The 27,791-nt window shown below is 36.1% G+C and overlaps 2 protein-coding genes across 2 annotated transcripts; one reads left to right on the top strand and one right to left on the bottom strand.

The window, feature by feature from the left end:
- Positions 1-14,067: 14,067 nt before the first annotated feature.
- On the top strand, positions 14,068-20,042 carry LOC146140892 (bifunctional peptidase and (3S)-lysyl hydroxylase JMJD7-like). The gene is made up of 7 exons (XM_083391827.1): positions 14,068-14,344; positions 14,725-14,882; positions 14,987-15,156; positions 15,407-15,561; positions 16,141-16,311; positions 16,657-16,756; positions 19,448-20,042. The coding sequence occupies exons 1-7, from the start codon at positions 14,091-14,093 to the stop codon at positions 19,619-19,621; spliced, it is 1,182 nt and encodes a 393-aa protein (XP_083247953.1). The 5' UTR covers positions 14,068-14,090; the 3' UTR covers positions 19,622-20,042.
- Positions 20,043-20,511: 469 nt separating this feature from the next.
- LOC146140891 (protein N-terminal asparagine amidohydrolase-like) lies at positions 20,512-27,459 on the bottom strand. The gene is made up of 6 exons (XM_083392058.1): positions 27,331-27,459; positions 26,323-26,506; positions 23,385-23,489; positions 22,597-22,840; positions 21,868-21,963; positions 20,512-21,365 (listed from the first exon to the last, which is right to left on the bottom strand). Exons 2-6 carry the CDS (start codon positions 26,483-26,485, stop codon positions 21,194-21,196), a joined length of 780 nt encoding a protein of 259 aa, XP_083248184.1. The 5' UTR covers positions 26,486-26,506; positions 27,331-27,459; the 3' UTR covers positions 20,512-21,193.
- Positions 27,460-27,791: the final 332 nt, after the last annotated feature.

Here is a 27,791-nt window from a genome sequence, read left to right as displayed (position 1 = left end):
CGATGAAATTGCACATTTGACCGGAGTCGGACTCGCGTTGTTTTTAACAGACTCCGGAGCCCTGGTTGACTGTGCAAAACCAAACATAGAAAAATGTTTGGCACGCGAGTTGTTGGTAGGTTGACATTATTCATAAACTGGCACACTCCATACCGAAAGGTTGCCGACCCCTGGCCTAGTACAGCCTAGTACAGGGATGGCGAACCAGTGGCCACCACAGAATTTTAATGACCCACTTGTCTCTTTAGAAATACCGAAATGTTATAAATCATTTTCAGGAATAGATAAACGTAAAAAAACAAAGCTTCGTTAGATAGCACTATACTGTATAAATCAGGGCTGTCCAATATGGGGTTGTGCAAAAGTGTTTTAGGGGTAACGATTAGGCCTACATTAACTGCACTTAAGCAAATGCGAGCAAAATAGCAGACAACTAAAAGCATTTTGTTTATCGCTGTAAAACGTAAAAGTTGGCGGGAAACTAAGAACTCGCGATCTAAAAATTGTGAATACCCTGTCACCATGCTGAAAAGATTTATGCAGAACTCTGTAATCCCATAAAAAATGCTGCAGCATTTATTACCTATTTATGTTCTTACTATTCGTGGGAATCCGAATTTGAAAATCGTCCAAAAACCTTGAATTACCAACCCAAACAATAACATTTAAACCGACGCAGTAGCAAAGTTTCGCATAAAATTATTATCAAATAATTAAATGACCCACTTAAGCATTTTTTAAGGATTAAGGTCATGTTTGTGACCCGCGCGATGAAAAGGTTCGCCATCCCTGGCCTAGTACATACTCGTTATGGCATTGCGACTGTCATACCTGTCTATTTCAAAGGAATGGCGACTATCATGGTCGTTTTTCAACTCAATACCGAAGTTTTGCAAAATTAAATAAAACTGCAAATATACACAACAGTTACTGTTTAAACTAATGAACAATCTATATGCCAAACACTGGCTTTTCCTGCTAAACAACGTGCTGCAGACTTTTTTTAGAACACAAAAAATTGATGTCCTGCCAATTAGTACATAATGTTCCTACATATTCACATTAAAAAATATTTGGATTGAATATGTGTATACCAAGCACACGTTTGTTAGGAAAAATGATCTTTCAAAAAAAACATTTAAAATTAAAAAATTAATTTTTTTTTTTGACCATTTTCTTCGGTTTTCTGTCTGATTCTTCGGCCGACATAGTTGCCAAATCGCCAGCTTTCTGCCATACTGGGTTAAACCCAGGGTGAATAAAACTTTTGCGGGGGTGAACCAACTAAGAGGGGTGAATAAGGGTGGACCATATCATGAGACAAGGGTGAATGAAATCTGGAGATATATGCTAGGGGTGAACAAAACTAAAAGCACTGGTTTGCAACACTGGAAATCACTGTTAAGACAAATATTATCAGTTACAAACGTTCGAACTTGATTTTGCGACCCGCGCAGCCCCGGAAGGTAATCTTTTTTGCTCTTGCCCTATGTTATTTCTACTCATCCAATCACTGCTCTAATTTTTTTACTTGAGTTAGCTAAAACTAAACTGCTATCGAATTTAGTCCACTCCAGCTAACTCCATTATTCGTCTAAGAATTTATTTACCTAATAATAAAATTAACCTTACTTTGTGACTTAATGCGAAGTATAGGCAGTTGTGTAAAACATACTCTTTAAAAGCGTCCTTAGCTTGTAAAACTTGAATGGTTAGTTGCATGGTCGCTTTAAATTATTATTCATTCACGTTTAACAGTCGTCCTATAGGTCAGGAAATTTAGCGAAAAAGGGCCTAAATATCAACTCAAAGCAATAGCAACAAAGGTTGTTTTTTTATGGTTCGTCGCCGGAAAGCATAAAAATTGAACTAAATAAATGACGTAGTTGCATTTGACTTGAACAAATAAGGTATATAGACAGGATTACCATCCGCTTTTTTTAGAGGGGCAGGGGGGAAATGAAATACAAATAATCCTAAAAACAAATATTGCTCTCTGCGCCCAATGCAACTTTAAGCAGCTTAATGGACATTTTTTGAGAAACTTTATTAACTTGATTTTTATTAAACCAAGGAAAAATAGCACATTAGTATTTTCTAGGACACTGCACCCCAAAATAAGCACGGTATAGTAGCACTGTATATATGTAACAGGACATATCATTTACATACAACACTAATTGCGTTACGGTTTTAACATACTGGTGCACAGTACTCAGCGCTACTGCAATTAAAATGTCTGACGATTCAACACACAGTTTCATGCATACTCAGACATAACACTGCGCTTCATGCTTGCGGAAAATTTAATTTAATAATACAATCCAGTTTTGCTGTTAGCTCAACATAAAAGATTTCTTCCTGATATACATGCATTATTTCCCAAGGTTACGTTATTACCAGGAAAAATTCAACTTTCTGCACCAAGACAAAACAAACAAACATTTTGCCGCGTATAAAGCGGTAAATGCAACAACCTTACATAGAAAGTCAATTATTACGTAACAAAGGAACGAGTACATTACAAGTTGCGAAAAGTGCTTTTACGTAACGCTCCTTATGTGCGTTTAGCGCCCCCAAAGGTGAAAAGACCAAAAAACTTCCCTTGTAGCTCGCAAACGCCCACATGGGGGCGGTACCGCCAGGGCCGGATTAACCAATAGGCTAATAACGCTATAGCCTTAGGCCCTGGAAAAATTCTGCCCTCAATTTTTTAAGGTTAACTTTTTGTAAGGCTGATAGTGATACAGATCCAGTATCAGTACAGCACAGTACAGCTTTTGCTTAAAAACTAATGACTGAGTCGAGTCAATGTGCCTTGTGTGTGAGTAGGTAAATAAATCGTTTCATTTATGTTGCAAACGAGTTAAGAACTATTTACGTTCTGTGCTATTACTTTTTAGGGGAATACACAATAAAACCTAAAAAGCAACAATACCTAAAGCAAAAAAATCTATAAACCCATAGAATAAAGACCAATGACATAAAGCTTAAATACGCAGATTACTGCCCAGTTCAGAATGAGATCAAAATCGTCTGAATATGACCTAAATCTGTCGGAAAGCAAATTACTTGACGATAACCTTTGCCTAATCTTTTAAGTTTCCGTCAAATGCTGTTGGGCCAGCAACTAACTTGTAATGCCTGGTGCAGAGATTTCCCAATTTCCCTAAAGAGTTTGCAAAAGAACACTCCATCGTGAAACGCGCAAGGGTATGCTACGGGTTTACTCAAGGTCAACTTCTAGGCCAATATTCAGCTAGGTCATGGGTCGGCAACCTACGGCTCGCCAATGTAATTCATCCGGCCCGCCGCCTCTTCGACAAACTAGAGGCGAGTCCATTTCAAATAGGCCTAATTTTTGACTTTTCAACGCTTCGCGCGAATGTTCTTTCTACGTCCGGTTTGTTTACGTTTTGATGCTGTCTTTTCAAGTAGATCTGCGCTTTTTTACCTTTGCAGACAAACCGAAAACGTATGTAACAAAATATTAATGATATAATTTTTTTTTATCTTTTATTTTCGGCAATGTAATAAAAAACTGCAAGAAGAAAAGAAATGCCGGTACCAAAAAAATCGCGCTTGCTTCGCTCGCCGGGTGCGCCCGGACTTAAAAAGGTTAACAAACGCTGAATAGATTAAGTATTAAGGTTATTGCCTTTCCTCAAAGTAGTTTTATCACATTTTTCTTAAATAGTATGGATGACGAGGTGTGGACTCGAATTTTGCGTCAACACTTTACTTCCTCCGTAAACTTAATTAAATACATCTTTAGGTGCAAAAGATCCGAGACCCGCCTGATTCACAGTTGTTCTAACATTTTAATAACACAATTCTTAATTAACATTTTGTGCGGCCCCCGGAGGACTTCCTTGGTTTGGTTTTGGCCCGCGACTAGAAATAGGTTGCTGCCACTGAGCTGCACGCGTATTTGCCAAAACAGTAGTAACGCATTATTAAAATAAAAATCTAGGAATAATCTCGGCGAATGTAGTGACAAAACATTAGTCTAATATGAAAATATACCTCGGCGGAGTCTAAAACTAAGTTAGTTAAATAATTAGAAAGTAGGTGCACTTATTCAACTTTTCTCTTCTTACATTTTGAGTTAAATTCTGTTGTATGTTGAAGGGTAGGTTAAACTTCACGTTACAACCTCTCAAAGTCCTTTTTTACAAGGTAAATAAAAAACCTACAGATGCAAAAACGTCAAAAGTGACCCACTGGTCCCACAGCTCCCCTACAATGAGTCTATGACACTTAATTACATTTATTACATGTTTTTCTATTATGTTTGTGTTATTTTGCAGTAGCCTAAATAATTTCAATTTTTCATGTATGTATTTTTACTACTTTTTGTAGCCTCGTTTGCAAAATTAGGTCCTTCCCTGGTAAATAGCCTTAGGCCCACAGTACCCTTAATCCGGCCCTGGGTACCGCACTCGTTGGAAACTTCTGTCATAGATAAAAGACCTGTAGGTAGTGTTGCTTTCTAAGAACCTTTCACATTTAAGAAACAAAAATTGATAATAATAGAGACACCCGTAAAAGCACAAACGCCAATATTTCAAATACTTGCATTCAAGGAAAGTTGCATACATATACTGTACATGACACAATGACACATACTGGGATCTATATAAGATAGTACCTACTGAAGTCACTTTTTAATCATTGTCGGCTGTCAAAAAAAATTCAACGCTCTAGCTACGATATTAAATTAGTTCATATTTCAAAGCTGGCCACACAAAATGTCGGGGAAAGATATAGGCCTACCTTAGGAGTATTATCTATAGACTTTCCGCGAATGCGCGACAACTTCTTTTGTACATGGTATTGAAACGGGTGAAACAAACCTTGATAACTTCCAATTCTTGTTATAATCGACTTGCGTTTCGAGCACAGCAACTAAACCTCTTTTCAGTTATACTACGTAACTGCACGAAGACGCCGCGTCATTTTTAGCAATTTTCGTTGATGGCGCTTCAACACTCTTTCGTAACTTTAGTATATTATTTAATATAACACTAATCTTAAGTGGCATGCTCATAACAAATATGGATGACACGAATAGGACATTGTAGACATGTTTTTCCGGGGACTTTTTTTGGAAATTTGTGAGACTTCTCTCGTTGTGAATCAACAAAAAATTTGTTGCACTTGGGTTTGTTTTTTTGTCATCTTGTGTACTGGTCAACTATAGCAGTGATCTTAACCCTTTTTTGGTTTGGTCCCCCTTAAAGTTTGTGACAAACTCATGCACCCTGTTCACTTAAAAGGTAAACTGAGGTAAAAGCGATATGAAAAACCATTAGGCCTAACAATCATCATGTTTATTAAACCGAGAGGAGCTGTCAAAGTTTCAAACACTGTTGGTGAGAGTTCGATTATATGGCTGCAGGCTGCTTGTGACTCGCATGTCATAAAACAGCATTTAGTGTTAAATATTAATATTTCATTAAAAGTTTGTAATGCACCCTTGTACCTTTTCGTAATGGTGCACCCCACGCATATTTTGATGCACACTAGGGTGCCCGGGGAAACCGGTTGAGGAGCACTGAACTATAGGACTTCCAATAAACTTGACGTTCTTTGCTACGTATAATTTTTTTCTGTTTTACTTTGAAGCATGTAGATTATTAAGTACAAGTGTTACTGTTTTATACCTTAAACTCAAATCTACGGAAAAATCTCTAGTGAAAGTCCTTCCAATGAAATATAACTATAGGACAAATACTACCACAAAGGAAATTGCATATTTTTCTTTATTTTGACGTTAGAAAATAAAGTCAGTTTTTTTGTGTCATTGAAGGAAACGTCGGTCGTCCTGCAAACAAACAAAAGCGTATTATTTTCAAATTCGAATTTGAGAAAAGCAACTTACCTTTGTCGATTTAACAAAGTAAACTACAAATCGTTTAAACAAACCTATATACACACAGCGTGTATGTTTAATAAAACCTATACACTCTGCAAGAAAGGTAAAACTAAACCTGAATAAAAACATTTGATTAAGTACCTGAAAAACAAAAGTTAAGATTTGTGCTGATAAACCCTGACCACTGCAAACTGCACTAATGGCTAACGCTCCTTACAACGACAATTTTTACAACTTGCCTAGCCAGAAACTCTCATTTTAAAACGCATATATCGTTTAAACATGTACCCATGGCCGAAAATGTAGAGCATTTGTAACTATAGGCAGCACTATTTACTAAATAGCAAGCCTACATTGTCGTTTATGCAAAGCGTGTCCGAAAACTAGATTGGTAATGTAAAATGCAGGCATTATTTACCTGGAGTCATATACATGAACACGTTAGTCCTCGCTTTCTTGATAGATATGTCCATTCTCCCCGACGCAGGTCGACTTGATCTTATTAAGACAACAACCGTTAAATTACTTGGTATATTGCAGTTAAGGAGTATGGTCATATCATGCGACTAGGATTGTATTAATATAGCCCTACTCTATTTCAATTTTCTGATACAAGATAAATGTTTAATTAGAACACCGGACACTCAATCATGATTTTTCGGCAAAATTAATAATATGTTGGGCCGCCAGGAGTAAATCAAGGATTATCTTATGGCATTTAAGCAAGGAAAATTGGAAGAATGTGTACGTAAAAACATTAAAAAGTAGGCAGCAAGAGCCTTAATTACCGCTGGATTGGCCCATGTTTATGTCCAACATTTTCTAACGGAAAAGTACGGCAGTTACTCCGTCGTCACTTCAATATCATTCGTAAAATCGTTTATGGTGGGAAGACTTTTAAAACGTCAGCCCATCTAAAGAAACGTCGTTTTTTTAAGTGCTAAAGATTGGTTCTTAAACCGCATCACTATAATACTTCAACCGCATCCTTAGTTTCAATAACGTACAACTGGAGCATACAAATCACTTTAAGGCTGATCAACAAAATTAAATTCTTGTAATTATTTCTTACCGTGATGTGGATGGAAATACACTTGGTTGGGAATAATCGGGTGTCCGTCTGGTGGAGGTAAAGAGTAGCCGTGTGGTCTGTAACAAAAAGTATACTCGTAAGATATTTCCTGAAGTTTGCGTCTAAATATAGGAGCGTATAGCTCACCTTGTTATTTAACAAACAAGTCCACCTTTCAGATTGCTTGAACTTGTTTTCTTGACTTGAGTGGAGATTCATCTTGGCTTCTTCCCTTAAGCTTAATTCAGGCGCAAAGTTTTATCTTTACACGCACAGGCGAAAATCGCGGTGAACTTGCAACGGTAGCGGCAAATATGCCAGTAGGGTGCCCCAATAGGGTGTGTTGATTGTTGTTCAGCTCTATCGCCTAGGGCCTATTATGTTTATTTACACTCATTACATTTTTGTTTCAGGTGCGTTATGGACCAGAGATAAATTTTAATTTGAATCAAATTCGAAGCAACTTTAATAATCGTTATTAATCGTTTAATGGTTCAAATTTACTCGCAATCAATATTAGAATTTTAGGTCAAAGAGCGAACGAAATATTGTTTAAATCGCTTTGATTTAAAACATTTTAAGCGAATTACTAATAATTTAATGAGTTATAGTCGTACATAAGTGAATCACCGGCATCCAACAAATAAGAAAAACCCTGAACCAAAAACAGGAAACAAATGCGACTGTGGAGCAGTTCTGCCTGAAATTTTTAAATTAAATTAATCCCAAATGGAAATTTGCAGATTTTGCGTGCTTGTCAACTTCGATTGAAGGATATGTGAAACAGAAGCTTATACTAATATTCCCAAATAGAAAAATTAAAAAATGTTTACTCGTGAAACAGTGCATTACGTAACGCCGTAACACTTATCGCCGCGCAAACCAACCGCATAAGCAAGAAACCGTAATCGTCCGTTACAATTAACGTCGAACCTTAAGTTTACCAAAAGTTAAAACGCGCCGCATTCAACCGTGAAGAAGTGACGCGTCGATTGCGTCATACCGAAACCGAGGCGTAAGGAAGACGCAATCCGAAAACCGATCTTGTGCGTTGCGTATACAGGCAATTGCGCGTTATGTGCAATAAACATGTGGTTGCAAAGCCTACGTATGAAAAGACATGGGGCAACAAGTGCACTGTTTGCAGCAAGTTATTCGCAGCTGCTTTAAACAGTAGCGCTCGGGAAAAAATTTATTTGCTTTGTCCGACAATCGAAGTTGACGCGCGCCACAGCCACTAAAATAACAATTGTTACGTCACTTGGATATTAACGATGATGCGATGAATATTCTTCTTTTCAGGCCCTTGTAGTGACGGCGTATATAGATGATACGGGTACGGCGATTCGACGATGAGGTATCTGCTGAAACAGACAAACGTTTTAGCCTTATTTTAATACAAAACCAGCACATATCTGGACGTTAACTTTATTCGGTCTTTAAAAGTAGAGCAACATATAAATCTCTGGAACGCTGTCCCAAGAGCGAAATATCTGTATAGACACGATGATGAGTATGGCGATTATTTTTTGACTTGTCAAAAAAAGCAAAACTTTCAAAATTAAGTATACTTAGCGCAATATACGATATCATACGCGAACCGGCAGAATTCGGCTATAAAGTTTTTATCTCCGATTTGGACAAATTTATTGAACAATATTTGCTGTCTTTTTTGCTTGTTACTTGTAATTATCCTATTTCCTATTTTGATACCAAGGTCTTTGTTAATTTTCTGCAATGTACTTTTAAATGACAAAAATATCAACCAAGCATTTGCATTAGGTTTGCATAAACCTGAAAAATAACTGATGTGTTCGACCGGTAGTCAGTAAAACATCAAAAACGTGTGTTTGTTGATGACGCCAAGATACTACTACAGAACTTCAAACAAGAATATGCTGTTTAAATAAATGTACTTATAGAATAGATCAAAACTTTGTCAACATTTTAATTTTTAGGTCAAAAAATAATCGCCCTAATTATGAGATAAAGCAGGTGTAGCCAACCTATGTTTGATTGCAAACGACTGAAATATATTGTTTATAGAGACTCGACTTAGATTGGGGTTAAACTGTGAGCGTTAATTGCATTCCAAGCCAGTTTGTTACGTCAAAGAACGCTTTACTTAGCTTGTTGATAAACGTTTGGTCATTTTAATGCTTCCTTTGTGTGGCGATCGACGTGTTGGCTACCCCTGAGATAAACCGATGTGTTTAATTGAATATTTATAATTGAATATCTACAGCTTGATGTACTTTTCATTTTTGCCAAAATGTGGTAACTGATCAAAAATAAAATAAACCGGTAATTAATGTGTTTTCGTTTTTGAAGCAGGTTAGTGTAATTAGCACACAGCAAGTGAAATCTCAAATTATTGCCAAAACAAGTCAAGTCTAAGTCACAGCATTGGCATAAAAAATCCATGTTAAAGTTAAATTTTAAGCAACACGGTACGTTGCATTATGGGCGATATTTCGCATAGCACACCATGAAAAATAGCAAGTTAATCTAATAATTTTTTAAATGACCTAAATAACCCAATTTTACTAAAATATATTCAAGTAAACCACCTTAATTTAAGTCGATCCATTTGCGTAAATGACGTTAGTCCATTATTACCAAGCATTATTGCTCCATAGACTTACCTATTTGCGCTTCTTTCTTATGACGTGACGTCTTTGGATGAAAAGGTTGTCTTGCGATCGCTTGAGGTTCCGTCGTCTAGAAAAATCATAACGTTTAGTATCTGAATCGCACTTGAAGTAAAGCTAAACTTACCACCTGCCTCTTGCCACAAATTATCCATATATGCTGCCTATTAATTTAGAAAGAAAACAATTCGACAGACAAACACGGATTTTGTCAAATTGCTTAGGGCAGGGATGTCCAACCTGCGGCCCGCCTGAAATTTTTGTGCGGCCCGTTAGTCATTTTCACTCCCAAGTAGTAAAAACTCTTAAAGGCCAACACTAGGCCAATACCCGTTATAACTCTAAAGGTCAATACTTAATCTTGAAACTTAATAGGTTCTGCGGCCCATTAAATAATTTCAAGTGTCAATGCGGCCCACTATAATAAAATGTTGGGACATCCCTGGCTTAGGGCAATAGTTCACATCACAAACACAATAAGCAAATAGCAAGTTTCATCTTTAAATAACTTATCTAACTAAAATGTAGTTAATTAAAGCACTTTAATTTAAGTCAAATCCGTTGCGTAAATGACGTAAGTTTGGGTCAATTGGTCTCAATTACTCCGGCCTAGTGCATGTAAAGTCAAATCGTTAGGCTTAAAAAGACTTCAAGACGAGTCAATCATTTTAAAACCGCAACTTAGGTAATTATAACAGTGCTTCACACTAGTGTAAATATACAACTTCGATCATTTGTGCTGGAAAAGTCTTAGCCCAAGTTCCAATCATTTATTTTTCACGTGACGTGGCCTTTCGATGAAAATCCTGCGCTGGCGCGGGGTACCGTCGTCTATACAAATCATAGCGTTATATATGCAAAATGCACCTTAGCCATTACCATATGCCATATTGCCTTGAAATGTTTGATAAATGGAGCTTTATAGTTAAAAGAACATCACGATTAAACTCGAAAAATTGTATTCTTGCTTTTATCCTGAACTGTGTTTATAAGTCTTTTTTGGCAATAACATGTAAGGCGTTTAATTTTCTCGTACAATCGGAGTTTTTGAATCCGGTTAGCTATTATAATGTTAAAGATGTCTATGATTGTGGTTTTAAAAACCTTTAACTAAAAGATGAAAAAAATTTGTAGCGTGAAAATATTAAGTTCATCGACAAACTTTTTACCTGGTGAAAAGAAGACCCTGTCTGCCTTTTTCATCGTTGCTCTGAAGTCTCATGGTTGCTCTGAAGTCTTTTGCATCTCGGCTCCGCTGATCTTCGATAAAACAAAATAACCGTTCAGGCATACAGCAGGCAGCCAATATATTCCACGATCGATAGGAAAGACATAACAGTAATTTATGTGCTAAATTTTAGCTTTAAATAGTCTGTAATAGTCTTTGACCACCAATGAAATTATTACGCATAGCGCTTCGGTTTTGAATTCCGAAAGGACTGCGGTTTATGTCTTTACAATTAATTCTGTCGCTTTTAAACTCCCAATCAATGTGCTTTCACCTAAAATAGTCTTACAATGCCATTTGTTAGCAAAGCCAACACCAAAAAACCCAAAGTTGCTTATAACTGCAAAGATGTTGATATGCCTGAGTATCACGACAAATTTTTACAACTTAAGCTGCCTCTTTAATCAGGAATTTATAACGCCTGTAATAAATATCCCTTCGTCAAACGCCTACAATCTACAACAGCCTACAGTCAAACTTAAAATCAATAAGTATCAAAAATTGCTTCCTAATGTACGTGGTTATTTTATTGAAAAAACTTTGAAAGTCAAACTACCAAAACTTAACTGAAAACACGTACACTGCAGCTTTCCTTTTCTAATGCCTAACTGTTTTCGTTTTCCCAAACCTCCACACCAATTAGGCAACATTCCAAAGCGTTTTAATTGCAACGGGCAATCAATTTACCTGGAGCAAGATTTTGAGGCAAACAACTGTTCAAAACCAATGATCATACAATCTGTGGTCAAACGTTTACTTTAATGGTGCAACATTTTTTCCCCTAAAAACACAAAATCGGTGATAAGGGATAGCACAACAATATGCATATACTACGATCGTAGTTTTTGAACCAAATACACTATTTTCCGACGAGTTTTTGGCTTTGAAACCAGTGGCGTAGCCAGCCGAAATATTTGGGGGGCCCAAAAGTTTGAACTTTTTTGTTTAGCTTTTGTCATTGTATTAACTGCCGTAACGAACACAAATAACATGCTAGCAAACCGTTTCGAGCAGCAATTGACTGAGTGTTAACGCAATACTAAAAAAACATTCAAAGAGCAAAAACTGTCTCAAAGCAGTAAAACTACATTAATGTACTGTATAGCAAGCGTAATAGTAACTATAGGCCTACATTATTTGTGACGTAGTAAAAGTGGATGACAATTGAAGGTGTGGCATGCCTGTGATCGACTGTTGTGGTACTGCTCATAAATCCTAAAAAAATAAATTTTAGGAGTATAATATTTATAAACTTTTGGGGGAGCATGGCCCTTAGCCCCCTCCCTGCCTACGCTTATGTTTGAACCTTTAAAGTTGTGACAGGTTTCAGAGGAAAAGCTGAAGTCAGGGCGAACGTACAATTTTTGTTCACGGTCATAAAAAATGAGATATGATGGCACGGGAACACACAATAAGACCTAAAAAGCAACAATGGTACTTGAAGCAGAAAAATCTATAAAACGATAGTTTTAAGACCAACGACATAATACAGCCAATTATACGCAGTAATATCCAGTACAGTATATTATCAAAATTGTTTGAACAAAACCTAGATCTGTCGGAATAAGGCCTAAATTAATCTATACAAGGCCTAAACGGCCAAAATAAGCCCAAACCTGTGGGTGGATCGGGGGCCATCGGTCTCGGTGACTAGGCTGCGTTTGGACGCCTAGTCTGACCGGCGCCGTTAGGGCACCGCTGTTTTGGCACCGGGTTTTTGGTCCTGTTTGGGGTTGTTGGTTGGTAATGGGTGGGGTTAGAAAATGGGTTAGTGTTGAAATTATTAGGGGAGTTAGTTATGTACTTAGGGTTGGGGTTTAAGGTTAGTTAAAGTGTTTTTTAGGCCTCTGACCTTTTAGGTCTTTTTCCAACGGATTTAGGGCTTATTCCGATCTAGACTGTACATAAGCCTTAATGTATTAGTCCTATTTTGGGCTTGTTCCGAATTGTATTTTATTCTGATGTTGGTGTTGTTCTTATCTCGGTCTAATGGCTGGAGTCCGTTTGCACAAAGTGTTAAGCCATGGGGCCATGACTTCGTTCCTCTAGACCTCTACCTTGTGGGGTTGCGCTGGATTAGCTGATGTTGGGCTTGTTCCGAATTGTATTTTATTCTGATGTTGGTGTTGTTCTTATCTCGGTCTAATGGCTGGAGTCCGTTTGCACAAAGTGTTAAGCCATGGGGCCATGACTTCGTTCCTCTAGACCTCTACCTTGTGGGGTTGCGCTGGATTAGCTGATGTTACATAGTTAGGTTCAGCAGGGCCCTATAAACATCCCTTTCTACTTATAACTCACGTCAACCAATCGCCGCTGATGTCCGTACTGCTTCGCCCCTTATAGCACAACAAGCTAGCCTAATTTTACCCAACATTTAACCCAATTTTAAACGATGTTGGTCAAACGATGTGTGGCAATGGCCAACGACGTTCAAACTTAACACTGCCAGCGCCAACCACAATGGCATCAGAACTAAGGCGGCATTTCGGCGGTAACAATTTTGACATGTTTTCTAAAAAATCACAAATTTTATTTATTTATTTGCAGTTTTATACCCTTCACATCAGTTGAAAAAGTTGTTCACTCTTCCGTGGCATTGAGTTTTGACCACGTGTTGCGCGCCATATGTTGCTTTCGGGTTTTGCCAGTGTATTGCATGGGGCAGGATTTGGGAAGTTATCGCGACTACACCGGAAAGAACCTCTTGCGGCTACGTGCAGCTGCTGTTATGCGAATTATTCTGCCAAGACGTGCTACAGAGCTTGTGGAAATGCTGTTGAGGCGACGCACGCGTAGTAGGTTTGTTAAATGGAAAAGTATTTATTTGCAGCTATTCGTAGCTAACGTGCTGTGCCTCATACAGTTCGTTTTGAAGAGGTCTTGTAATTAAATAAATGCTTTTTAGCTTTAGTGCAATTAATGAGATGTAAGTACTTACGAATAACAGCAAAACAATAATGTAATTTATTTGAAAAGGCAAAACATTGCAGCTCACCAAAATACTTCTAAAACAAATAATGAAATGGGTTTAATTTAAACCTGTTTTCACAAAATGTAATAGGAAATACTCGTTTAGCTTGTGGCAATTTTTTCTAGACGATGATTTAGTGATCAAAACTTTAAACTGTGTTGAGATTTGGAAATTGCTGTTTTAAATGACCTATGGGACTACCCATTTTTGTTGACATGTTTAGCTTATTTCATAGTTTAATTGTTGCATTTTACCTCTTTAGTTACATCTGCATTGCCTTGGTTTTTAACATGATGGCAACAAGTTTACTTTTAGTTTGTCTGATTTTAACATACTGCTCTTTCGTTAATGGTGATGACCCACCTGGTCATATGAAGCCCATTGGTTCCCATGCACCTCCACGTTCAGTCGATGTTCTAGATTATATTCCAAACCCTTTAGAATTTTATGACAATTATGTTAGTGTAAGTAAGCCGGTTTTGTTTAAAGGAGCTGCCAAACTTTTTCCAAGTTTCGATAATTGGAAGGATGATGAATATTTAAAGTAAGTCAGTGAATATTTTGTAAATACATACCAAAGAGATTAATTTTGCTTTGTATCTTTGATGCCTCACATTTAGCTTGAGAAAAACTTGATTTGCCTAAATGTTTCTTCATAATATCTATTAACTGAAAAATATGGAAGTGTGCTCACATTATTATCTATTAACCAATTTTGCGAAAGTAATATTCAATAAAGAAGTAATATAAAATAAAGAAACATGGAAACAACATTCAACTCAGCTTTACAGTTTCAGCCAAGATACTACTAGCTCTTTCTTATATCCAATTTACCTTAATTTTGATTTTATAAATAATATTTATGCTGAAATAAACCTGCTTATCAAAAATTTTAATTGTTCCCCCACCATTTGATAATTTTAGAACTAAGTATGGAAAATGGAGTGTTCAAGCAGAAGAGGGAAAAAAGGAAAACCGCAGTCTCGGTGTTCAAGATATGAGTTACAAAAAGTTTTTAAGTATCTATGCAAAAAGTGATATTTATCTCGTCCAGGATGTTTTGCCACCAAATCCAATGACAAGTAAGCAAATGGATAAACTGTTATTTTTAAAACTGCAGGATTATTACCATTCCAACAGTTGCAAAGTTGTTATGCTGCAAATTTTTACTTTAATTGTTATTTAGAGGAAGTGTTTCTTCCAAAATGTCTGTTGTGTGGAGGATTCACTGATTACTTAAGTACAGCTGTCATGTGGTTTTCTTCTGGCGGTACAAAATCAGTTCTTCACAATGATAACTTTGAGAACATCAATTGTTTATATGATGGTTCAAAAGAGCTATATATGGTTGACAGAGTAAGTATGTGTACCGGTAATGCTGATAGCTGAGTTAACCAAGCGTTTTTCTACTTATTTAAAAGTTAAGCTGCCTCAAAAAGTTGCAACAAAAAATAAATAGTAAAGTTTGAAATAGGTGTAAAACTGATGAAACTTAGTTGGCACACATACTTTCAAAAGTTTATAATTGTTTGTCTTAAAATTTAAATTTATAAGCTTGTGGTATGTTTATGCCATCCAGCCTGGTTACATTTGTTTACTTTCTTAGAAACACAAAGACTTGGTTCCAATTGATGTACTTGATGGGGGCTACAGCAGTGTAGATGTTGAAAAAGTTGATATGTATAAATTCCCAACTCTTTCTAAGCTGGAATGGTTTCGGGCCGAGATGCAGGCTGGTGATTGTTTTTATATACCTTTAAGGTATGCAGTAGTTGTTATTGTGGTCTGTGGGATTTTTATTGATATTTGTTGGTCATATATGTACATGTTTTCACCTGGAAATGTTGCCGATTTTATTAAGCAGATTTCAGGTACCAAAGCATTTCCTAATCTGACAATCAAAGCCAAAGAAATATAAAAAGCTTATTCATCAGATATGTACATTTAATTAACTTAAGATTTTACTTATGAATTTAGTAACTGTTTATGTGTTCATAGGTTTCATAATGATTAATTGCAGAGTTGGATCAATTGTAATTTGGAATTTTAATTAATGTAATTAATTACAGGTTTTAATGTAATTTGCAAAAATTTTGGCTCAATACATTAATATTTGAGAAAAGTTTCAATGCTGAAAATTGTAATTGATGTAATTAATTACAGTTTTTAAGGTAATTTTGTAATTGAAATATTTAAGGGAGTAATTGTAATAGAACTGAATTAATGTAATTGATCCAACTCTGATTAATTGTAAATTGCATCTATCCTTAAGTTTGTAGCAGGGTGTTATTGAATGAGTAAACAAAATCACATTAAAAACTTTTCTCTTTTAACTTGTAGTTGGTACCATCATGTTAACTCATCAATGTCAAGAAACTTAGCAATAAACATTTGGTGGAATTCAATGTATGACTTGCCGAAGCGTGCTGAATGTGAAAAACAAGTGGATCAATTATCAAATTACGATGCACTCTTTAACCACAAAATGGCAGATCCAATAGAGCAATCAAGGTAATATTTTCGTGTAATGTGTTCATATATGGTTGTGTGTCTACAAGTCTACACACCATGTACCTTGTTTTACTTTTATTAGCATAGTTTATGAGCAGAGTAAATAGGTAACAAGTTTAAAACACTACATTAAACACGCTGATTTAGCATCAGGCACCTTAAAAATCTATTTTTTTGTAAATGATTGCATATAAAAGACGATATGCACAAGTAGAATAAGTCGTTTTAACAAATGTAAAGGTAATTTATTTTTTTAACTTTGAAAGTAGAAGTTAAATTTGAACAGGTATTATTTATTTTTGTATGAAATTTGTTAGGAACCTAATTATTTTTACATTTCTGTAGACCATTATTGTTTGAAACATTTGATGAAAAAACTCGATCAGTAACCAAAGAAGATTTTTTATCCAGGTTTCCTACTATTATGGAAACTGATGATATACCTGTAAGTTGTTTTATACTAATTAATTGTTTTGTAACTGTTGGCTTACCACAGTGGTTAGGGGTTTGCAAGCACCTGTAAATTGTAAATTTAGTGATATTAGGTAAAGCTTATCCTTTCAATTCATTTGTAACTGAAGACAGTTATTGGACTCTGATTTAAAAAAAACAATTGGGTGCAATTATGTTCAGAAAGCAGTGATGCGCCAGGTGAAAATGTTTGATAAATACTGGTCACCACAGAGTGGTCAAACTGGCGTTGGGACTGTTGTAAACAATTTGTGAGTGTTAAATTCGCACATACTTTGCAGAGCTGTATTAGTTTTGCATGAACTAAAAAATCTCAAATCATCAACATCCCAATTAATTATCCCATTGACTTTTAAACAATATTGCCTTGTGCTAAAAATTGAGAATCTTGTATTATCCAGGTGTTAAACCTGTGACCTTCTGCCACATGCCACCCTTTACATACATCATAAGACACCCATGATATTTACATTTTTGCCTGCAGCGTATATTAACTTGCATATTTAAAATACTATCTTAAAATGAGTGGATTTTCTGTTTTTTGACACAGCAAAAAATTAACTTGGTAAATAAAAGTACATCCTAAAAAGATTTTGTTGCCTGCAGCTGCAACGCAAGTGAGATTTGTTACTTTCAAACATTTCCTAAATCGTGTCATTTTCGGTGCCTAAAATATTTATGAGGTGCCCATGTCACTCTATACTATTTGTATTTATCGGTGATGTTAAAAACGTCTTTAAGCATATCCACACTATAAACCAGTGGTTCTCAATTTTTTGTGCTCCGTGGCCCCCTTTAAAAAGCTTTTAACCTTCGTGGCCCCCTTGATTAAAAAAACAACTAGCATAGTATTTAATGTGTTTTCACTTGTTTTACTACCACACGTTAATAACCAATACATTAACGAAGTCTAACGAATAAAAGCACTTACTTTTTATTAATTTAACAAACCATGCAGTCATTTTACTTTAAATTAACTTAGTTATTCATTGCCAAGCTTTTTCTTGTACTCCGCCATGTTTTCACTCAGTTCTGTTTCGTATTAAGACAAGCGAATGTCATTATATACGTCAAGACGATTTCTAACTTTCGTTTTATGCACGCCTGATCAGAAAGTCTAGCTTCGCAAAGATAGGTATAGTTGCCAATTAAACGCACATTACAACGGTCTTCTTGCTGAGTAGTGGGTACGAATATCTGATAGACAGCAAAAAATGGTGACATAATTAAACTATTCATAACAAAAATGTTTTATCTGGCGAGTAGGAATCTGCAAGCAGGGCTGCGGAGCCGGTTAAAAACAACCAGAGTCCGACTATCGAGTCCGACTTCGGCCAAAAAAATACACCCGAGTCCAGCTCTGACTCTACAGCCTGTATTTCACCCATTTACGCAACTAACTTAGAGTGACTCATATTGGTGTCATAATTGATCCACCCGCATTATATAGTTAAAATATTTTCACCATTTGCTATTACACTTTTACAACTTAGATTTTGCCGCCTTAACAGTTTTAAATTTTAAAACTGCGCACGCGCACGTCGGATTCGGGACTCGGGGGGTTTTACGCGGTCTTACTCGAGTCCCGCGTCTGACTCCGACTCCGCAGCATGCTGCAAAGTAGAATCCAAAGGTATTTTATTTTTCTATAACAAACGGTTTCGAATTTAGAGTAACAAATCTAATAATTTTTTAAAAACTAATGCTAATATATGTATATTGTAGTCGAAAAAATAAATAACAAATGATTAAGATTCTAAACAAATGCCACTTAAAGAAATTGTTTAAATTAGAATGCATAACTACACGAAAAACTAAACAAGAACCTAGAACGTGATAGAAACCCCCATTGAGTGCAGTGCAAAACATTGTAGTGTTTCATTTCTACTTCATTACAAATATGATACGTTAATTAGGCAGTCCAAATAATATGCTGCCATTATGCGTTACTATTACTTGACAAATACGCTGTGGCGTATTACCTCCCTGAATATTAGCCTAAAGTTTACCTTGAGTAACCCCGTAGCGCATTTTGCGCGCTTTACGATGGAGTGGTTCTTTTGCAACTTAACGCCCTTTAAAAAATTCGAAATCTCTTCACCTGGCATTGAACGTTAGTTGCTCGCCCAGCAGCATTTGATGGACACTTAATAATCTGGCGACTGTTATCAGAAAGTTATTGCTCGCCCGAAAAAACACGCCACGCCACGCCACGTTATTAGGCTGCACGAGGCGAATTGTTTCGCCGCAGCGATAGGCGGCGTGAATCTTGCCAATCGCAGATTTACGACTAGGCAAAACTTTCCGCGATGAAACGAACAAATTTTTTTTACCCGATATAAACGGCTGAATTGGATTAAAAAAAAAAATACAAATTTGAGTTAACTGTCAAATTTAAAAAATAATGACCCTGCTAAGCGAATTATGCTCGTGGCCCCCCAATCACAGCTCCGTGACCCCCCAGGGGGGCCAAGGGCCACGTTAGAGAAACCCTGCTATAAACCAAGCTAGTGCAGATACAATAAATATAATGTTCTGTAAACATTTTTAAACAGTTTTTGTTTCTTAGTTATTCAACACTTGTCCTATCATATCCATCAAAGGTTTTATTATAACAACACTTTTATAACTATAAATCCTTTTGATTATTGTTATTTTTTTTCAGGATTTGAATGCCTTTTTTGAGATATTGGATAAAGACAAAAATGGTATTGTCACTGCACAAGAGGTGTATGATACACCAGCTGAAATGCTGAAACCTTTCTTGGGTGAAGGACCTGAAGGCGACTTCTATACTAAAACGAAGCCAGAAACATCTGCAGAGCATAACGAATTGTAGAGAATTGTAAATATTATCAGCGTTACGATTGCAAAAATATTACTTGGGCAAAGTGTCTGATACGAAGTTTGATTCACTGTTTTAGAAAAACCTTTTTAAAGTGGCTTATATTTATTCTGTTCGTTTTTTTGACTATAGTATTTTTCCGTTTTTGGTTTTGAACTAATCAAGGACTTTATTTTCCACATATAGCTCAAATGCTGCTTGAGTGCTACTGGCCTAAATTTTGTTTAATTACTCTACTAAAGAAACATCCTAAATTACAGTGATAGGCCTATTTTACTTGTTGCTTTGTAATTTACAAATGTTTCGGTTTTACACATGTAAGTGACACGAGTTTAGCTTCATCCTATGAATTGCTTGTGTACAATGTAAAGTTGTTGGTTCAATGCAGTAAGTTTTATTTAGTGGTTTTGCTTGTTACCGTTTTGTGCTGCGTTCACTGTACTGTTATGCGTGTTCCAGATTATGAATGAGGTTTTTGTTAAGAATAAAACGTTTTCCTTCCTAATGTTTGGTCCAGAATTTTAACCTAAGCATGAAACAGTAAATAGCGTTTTCAGGATCTATGTATTGCACCGGCCATAGGATTTTCTTTTCTGGTAAAATTGAGGTACAGAAATGCATCTTTGTCAGTTCAAACCTACAATAAACCGAACAAAACTTCCTAATATTTTACTCCTTACCTACTTCTATATTTCCCTCACGGTTTGTCCACAATGTTTGAGTGTTTAAGCAAGACTGTAAGAATAGATCAATCAAAATCCGATACAGAAAGAGGTGAATAGAGATATTGTTTGAAACACTATGTTTTTACTACGTATTATTAGTTTAAACAGCTGAATTACTAGTTTTTTGGTTAAATTTAAGCATATGTAAAATAACTGCAGCACTATAAAAAGTTTATTAGGCAGATGAAAAATTCAATTTTGTTCATTAGAACGAATATACACAAATGTCATAAAACAGTATGGATATGCAGTTAGCACAACACTTTAACTACAAAACATGGTTTTGGCGGACCAAGATACCACTCAACAAATGGAATTTAGCTCGTATGCTGGATTGCAGAAATATCAGTGCATTGCAGTTCGTTTAAAGAGGCGTCATTGCTTTTCCTTACCTCGGCAAAATCACAAATTGGATTGTAATAGGTACTGGTAAATGCAAATAATATAGGATCGATTGGTGGAATACAGACCCATGCCATGGCAGTCACAGAATTGACGCATAATGCGAAATACCGAGTTGAAACAAAAAACTGACGAGGTTAAGACGAAAAAATATTCGAGAGCCAATTTGATCAAATCCACACTGAAACGAGACAAATTTTATTTTGGTAGTTTAGGCTTATAAATTAATTAATCGACCGAACGGAAACGGACCAGGTACTGTATGTGGTAAGCGGGCAACCAGTCATTATTTTAAAAATAAAATACGATTAAGTGCAAAGAATACATTACATTCGGCGGCAATAAATAAGATATAATAACAGTGACCAAACCGCGTGAACAAGCTGCATATTGTTTCATGATGCGAACAAATATTCCTAGGTAGATAAATTCATTCTCGTCAGGAAGATTCACATTTAATCCAACCAGCTTCTTTCCGTTGAAAGCAAAGAGGTTTTCCATCAGCAAACAAAGACTGCAATGGCTTCGGATTGTCGGCTATAAAAAGCAGGGTAGATCGCATAGCAGGCACAAACTCTTCCGGTTCTACCTCTGGTGAAGTGGACATGTGCCTGTATTAACAGAAAGTCGTTTATTTTAAGGACAGTTGCGTAATGCTGTGAATTGCAAATCATTTATGGGCTATTTTTAGTCGTTTGACATTTTGAATAGACTTGGTATCTACTTCATTCTACAATGGAACGCATTTGAATTAGTAGGGAAAAAAGAATCCCCCAAACTGTTGTCGGTTTTCTAGTCAGCAGAAAACTATTTTATACAAATAAGGTTTTAAAGATCTTTGAAAAAAGTGAATATCTTGTCCAGCAAAAGTAAAATAAAAACATCACTAAAGAAAACCTAACATGAGCCAGTAACATATATTGGATTTTTCGGTTTTTTAAAGGTCAAGTTTTTTAGATTTGATGTTGCAAAACTGACGTTATAAAAAAATACAAAACTTAACTTTTAAAAATGTCTTGTTGAGAAATACTTGTTTGTTTGACAGTTTTAGGAATTAAAAAACTTTATACAGTAAATAGGTATACAAAAATTGTACAACTTTTTTGCAGTTACGTTTTTATAATGTCATCTGGAAGTTTTGTCCACTCAGCAGCAGATGGAAATGGTCCCCAGGTAAACGGTTCCACAACAATAGACTTCTGTTCCCACCTAAATATTCTCTTGTTAAAATATTTTACGTACCTCTTATTTAAATCAGTTTGACCTGGTTAACATTATCATTGCTCCTAATCAGGGCTGCGGAGACGGACTCGGGGTGTCGGTTTGTTTTGCTGGAGGCAGACTCTGGTAAGACCACGTAAAACTACCTGAGTCCCGAGTCCGACATGCGCAGTCCAAATTTTAAAACTGATATGGCCTCCAACTGGAAATTTTAAAGGTGGAATAGCATATGGTGAACATTTTCCAACCATGTATGGTGAGTAAACGAATTATATGACACCCCTTTAAGTGGATTTCTGAATATACACATAACTTAAGTTACGTAAATTGGCGGAATACAGGCTGTAGATTCAGGGCCGGAGTCGGGACTCGACAAAATCGCACATTTGACCGGAGTCGGACTCGGACTCGGTTAGTTCCAGCCCTGCTCCTAATGAAACAGTGGCGTGTTGCAACCAGTAAATCATACTAATTAGGAATTCGATTTTTTAATTTTATTTTTATGAAATCATAATTACCACAAACTATGAAACCAAGTAACCGACTTTAGGGCGAAAAAAAAATGTATAAAGCAATAAAACTTCTAACTAAGAAAGCAAACTAGCCTAACTTCATACAAACCTATACATATTTGTCATTTTTGCCCTCCCATGAAACGTCCTGGCACTTCTCAGGGTCTTGCATGGCTGTCTTGTGCTTTCAGAAAATTCCACAGGAAATATGTCCCCGGTCTGCACATTCACTCCAAGACTAAACAGTATGGGACTGTTTATCAGTTCACCTTCTGGCCCAAATGGCACAAGGGTGTTGTTCAGTGGACTGCAGCAGAAGGTTTTTAGGTGAATCTCAAGATCCAGGCAGAAGTCTGTCAAAAAGTAATCGACATTTTTAGGGTTGAACCATTTAGTTGCTAGGCAGTAGGCAGACCATTCCGAATTCTAGCTTATCAGAAAAAAATCTATTTAAATCTAAAGCCACCACTTTCTGATAAGCTTAAAACTTTGCACAACTTCACAGAAAAAGTTTTTTTTTAGTATAGACAACAACATCTCAGTCTGGGTGGGATCTGTCCGATAAATTGTTTTAAAAACTAGAAAACTAACTGAAATTTGTCTTTCAAACAGAATAAAATGTATGAATTATTCTATGAAATATCATGGAGTCTTTATTGCTCAGTTAGTCGAGTAATACTACAGGTGTGAATGACAGAAGGCATAAGCAAGTTTTAGTCTTTCTAGTCAATGCATTGCTTGCACTTAAAACCCTGGTGTTAGGATTTCAGGCAGGCGTTTCCATACAGTTTCATAAATACATGTTTGAAATATTTTTAAACAGGTTGGCACTCTCGCTTGAAGTAAGATTTAAAAAAAGAAGTCACAAAAATGTAATTATTATTGGGTTTCTCTTACCTACACAAATGCAATGTAGTTCTTGCAATAATTCAAGGGATAAATCATGTGAGGCTCCCATGTCATCATTAAAGCCTCCTGCTATATGAAGATCAATTTTTCTTCCTTCAAGGGTAAAAAACGGTAAACCAACAATGCGTCATGATGTTTAAACACTTTTTAAATTACTGTTGTTGTTTTTAAATCTCTTGTAATAAATGGGAAAGGTCGGTAGCTGGCATGCGATCTTAAAGAGGCAGACAGAGTAACGTCATCGTCGCCTATAACGAAATTTCGTGATATGTTAATCGATCGGGAATCACTTACAACTTTAGAAGTTACCTAAACATAATTTTTTTTCACACGTTGCGCTACACGTTCGGTAAATAGACATTTCAAATTATTTGATGTGTTTCTTTGCATTTCGTCGGTCATGGGAAAACACGTATAGTCTAAATTGTTATACAACATATGTGTTGCTCCTCCCTGTTATCAATTATCGCGTTAATCTGATTGAATGTGAAACATCTAATTGTTTGCCGTAAACTAAAATTCACCTAATTGTTTTTTTACATTTTGTTAAAACAGTACTATGTAGCCAAATTGCAATATCGTGTGTTTATTTGAAATGGAATGATTAAATACCCAACGACTAAGCACGTCAAACATATTTTACGTAACGAAAACCCGTGACATATCTTGATAGGGAGCCACTCACAAACGTAAAATCTTAAGTTGTAGCAGCCATTGTTCGCATTGCGTGTTTGTTCGCATTGAATCCCGGTACCATACTGCGTCCAACGTATACGTTGGAGCCGGTTGGTTTGGCGCAGGGGTTCTTTAACTGGGGTCCATGGACCCCTTGGGGCTACATGAACTAGTTTTAGGGGTTTCATGAAGGCCTAATTAGACTATTAGCGTATATTTAGCATCCAATTTTTCAACGAAAAAAGTAGGCTATATTAAAAATAAAACGTTTTTGCCCTGAGTATAGTTAGACTTCATTTCATTTCACATATTTAGGACAGGAAACAGCAAAATTTTGATGTCTGTTAGTATTATGATGACATAAATGTATGACGTCATCTCTAAAAATTTCTTGCCTACGCTGGACCATGCAAAGCAAAATTTTTTTTAGGGGTCCGTGGTACAAAAAGTTTAAGAACCCCTGGTTTAGCGCCTATTTACTAAACCAAACCGAGAATGATGTGGCGCCGGTAATACGTATTTGTAGGGCCAACGATTGCTTTCGCTAAATTGTAAAGGTGTTGCCACTACAACACTGGCTGCATCTTTGAACGGTTTTTGTTTAAATGTGTATTTCGGCGCCCTATTTTAGACACAATCCGGAACATTATTTTTAGGTTACATGCTAAATTGCAACAAGTTATTTAAAAATCATCGGTTATAAAGCGATATGTGAGCACACTGACACGCTATGGGTCAACATAATATGTAATGGTGATTAACAGGGAACAAGCTAATGGCCATCCGAGGACCATTTGGCAAGGGAAAATTTAGTTTTAAAACTGGATTTTCTTTCGTTGGGCGCAGTATTGTACCTACCGGGATTACGCATTTGAATGAATTTCGTGCAATTTGAATAATTGCTGCTACGACTTAAGCTTTATTTTTGATTTCCTATCGATATATGTCACGGGTTTCCGTTACGGAAAATATGTGAGACGTGCTTAGCCAAGAGTTGACCTTTTATTCGTTCCATTTAAACACAACACACAACTGTTAAAACGTAATGTACAATAGTGATGAAGAGCCCACAACATGATGGATCATGTCATTTTGTTTAATCGCACAAAACTCAATATACTTGGTACATTATCGTGGTTATTGTAGGTGTAATTACTTTTTTGCCGGTTAGAATTTATTCCATGTGTCAAAGTTAAAGCTTTTATGTTTAATAGCTTCTTGCAGTTGAAGGTAGTCCGAGAGACGCAAAATATTGCGTTTATTGCAGCGTTTTCCTTAACATTGTTTCATTAGACATCAAGACACTTACTTAAAAAACGTACAACAACCCTAACCGAGAATAAATTGTTATTATTAAGACCAAGGCCAAACGGCTTCTTACAGTTTGTTTAACTACGCAAAATTAAAACTGAGTATGCCGAAAAAATATCGTTTGGCGCAGCATGGTACCGGAATTACGTATTTTACTTGAATTTTGCGTAAATTGAACAATTGCTGCTAAGACAGACGGTTTACGTTTGTTAGTGATTTTCGATCGATATATGTCACGGGTTTCCGTTGCGTAAAATATTGAGACGTGTTTAGCCCAGGTTGTGTGTTAAGTCGTTCCACTTTAACAAAACAGACAACATGACAATTTGATGTTAAATATCTCAATACATTTTTTAAACATGCGGCTTCAGCAAGCTTACACAAGGCTGGTACCACGTAAATTAGTGATTAAAATGGTCACAGCGCGATCGCGCTTTTCCTTTAGTGAAGTATTTCAGACACAAAACACAAAATTGCTTTTATTTATGCCTCTGAGGATGTTCTTCGGCTATTATAAACATTACTTTGTGGTTATATGCTGATTGCCACATTTATTTTTTCATAATCATGGGCTATAACACGAGGCTACCAGTTTAACATGTAACAACGTAATGTGCATAGTGATATAGAGCCCACAACATGATGGATTGTGTCATGTCGTTTAACCAGACAAAAATCAGGTATACTTCGTACATTATCGTGGTTATTGTAGGGGTAATTAATTTTTTACTACTAAAATTAAACTGGTAAATACTCTATTAACCTGGGCAACGTGAGGTATTTCATAAAGTATCATATAAATTTAGAAGCAGTCCTGTTTTTTACAACAATACAAAATTACGGATTACAAAGTTAATGGGGGTCCATGGAACATGGAAATGCAACACTTTTAAATCACAATTTTTATATATTTTAGGCGGAAAGCCAAACAAGCACTTACTCTCTGTGTGACAAAGTTCAGGGCAGGTAAGAATGGAGATGTCATGCACTGCATTTAGCATCTCTTTGACTCCTAGTGAAGTAGACATGCCATCAAAATGGCCGAGGGAGGTTGCTTTGGATAAAGGACAACGGGCAACCACGGCATGACAAGTGGTCATCATGTCTGTGCCAATCGACGAAACCTATTATGTATGCATAAAGGGAATGTTTTTCATATCATATTTATATAGGTTAAAAATTTTTACAGTAAAATCAGGTTAAAAACTATATCACCACCATATTATGATACATATATATTAAAAACATTTTGGCATTTTACATTTAAACTAGAACTAGGGATTCTGTGGCCTTTGATGCACTTTACAGAATTAAGTAACGATGTTTCCACATATGGACAGCAACATTATTATCTCTGACCCAGGGAACATTATTTAATTGAGTGATAAACTTTTTTTGCTTGGAATTTGCGATGTATGTGTCCCACCATAAACAAAAAATATCTAAAATATATAAGAAGGGCTCGGTTGAGTTCAGTATTATGTTTTCAAACAAATTGTGATACACATTGTTGTATCAAGCAAAGAGATCCTTGAACTGAAAGCTTTTCCAACATCAAGGAAATTAAATACAATCTATTTTTGCGATTACAAATGACCTTGAATATTTCCGCATGATTCAACTCAAAAGTTGTTTTATTATGCCACACTATGTCATAAGAGCACTAACTTACTGTGTTTTGCCAATAAAAGATATACACAAATAATATTATGGCCGAGGGAATGACATTCTTGACTCATATCTGGGGACTGCCGCCTCCCATAGATTAATCTACATGGTTCCATTTGGCCAAAATAGCAAATTACATGAGAACAATGAACCCTATATTACAATTGCCTATCTTCTAACCTTTTATCTAATGTAACATAACGAAATATTTTCTAAAAAGATGAAACATGTTAAAAAAATAAAACTTTAGCCATAAATTCTAAATTTAAGCCAAACCAACACTATCATCTTGAATGCCAGTGCTTCCAATTTCCCTTTGTCCAATAAAGAGGCAACAGTCTGATTCTGTGATGTGCTTTGACACTTGGGATGTAAGATCTTTGGCATTTTCAATAAAAAATTTATTGTTATTCTGTAAAACAAATTGCATATTTTAGTTGTTATATCACTCTTAACAAAATAAATAAAGATATTAAAATAAAGTTGAGTGTTGTTTACAAATGAGCCCAGTTCAATCTAAATTATAAATTAGAAGGGTTTTGGATTGAAATATGATAACAAAAAGGGGCAATTGCTTCCATTTAGCTATTCTGAACCAGTGGACAACAAGGCTTTTTTAATTGGGCTGTGCACTTTTACTTAAAATGGAATCGCATGTGTTCTTTATGTTAATACAGGGGTTCTTAAACTGGGGTACATGGGCCCCTTAGGGGTCCGTGAACTAATTTTAGGGGGTCCATG

Source organism: Ascidiella aspersa, chromosome 6, assembly GCF_963924565.1.
Source record: "Ascidiella aspersa chromosome 6, kaAscAspe10.2, whole genome shotgun sequence".
NCBI classification, from domain to species: Eukaryota; Metazoa; Chordata; class Ascidiacea; order Phlebobranchia; family Ascidiidae; genus Ascidiella; species Ascidiella aspersa.
The sequence above is the reverse complement of the archived record's forward strand: the minus strand, read 5'-3'. Positions and strand labels throughout refer to the sequence as shown.

Coding starts and splice junctions, on each gene's coding strand:
- LOC146140892 (XM_083391827.1), top strand. CDS start 14,091: ATGATGGCAACAAGTTTACTTTTAGTTTGTCTGATTTTAACATACTGC. Junction 16,312..16,656: donor GATCCAATAGAGCAATCAAG/GTAATATTTTCG, acceptor ACATTTCTGTAG/ACCATTATTGTTTGAAACAT. Junction 16,757..19,447: donor TGGAAACTGATGATATACCT/GTAAGTTGTTTT, acceptor ATTTTTTTTCAG/GATTTGAATGCCTTTTTTGA.
- LOC146140891 (XM_083392058.1), bottom strand. CDS start 26,485: ATGATGACCACTTGTCATGCCGTGGTTGCCCGTTGTCCTTTATCCAAA. Junction 23,490..26,322: donor TGAACTTTGTCACACAGAGA/GTAAGTGCTTGT, acceptor TTACCCTTGAAG/GAAGAAAAATTGATCTTCAT. Junction 21,366..21,867: donor CCAGATGACATTATAAAAAC/GTAACTGCAAAA, acceptor CTGTTAATACAG/GCACATGTCCACTTCACCAG.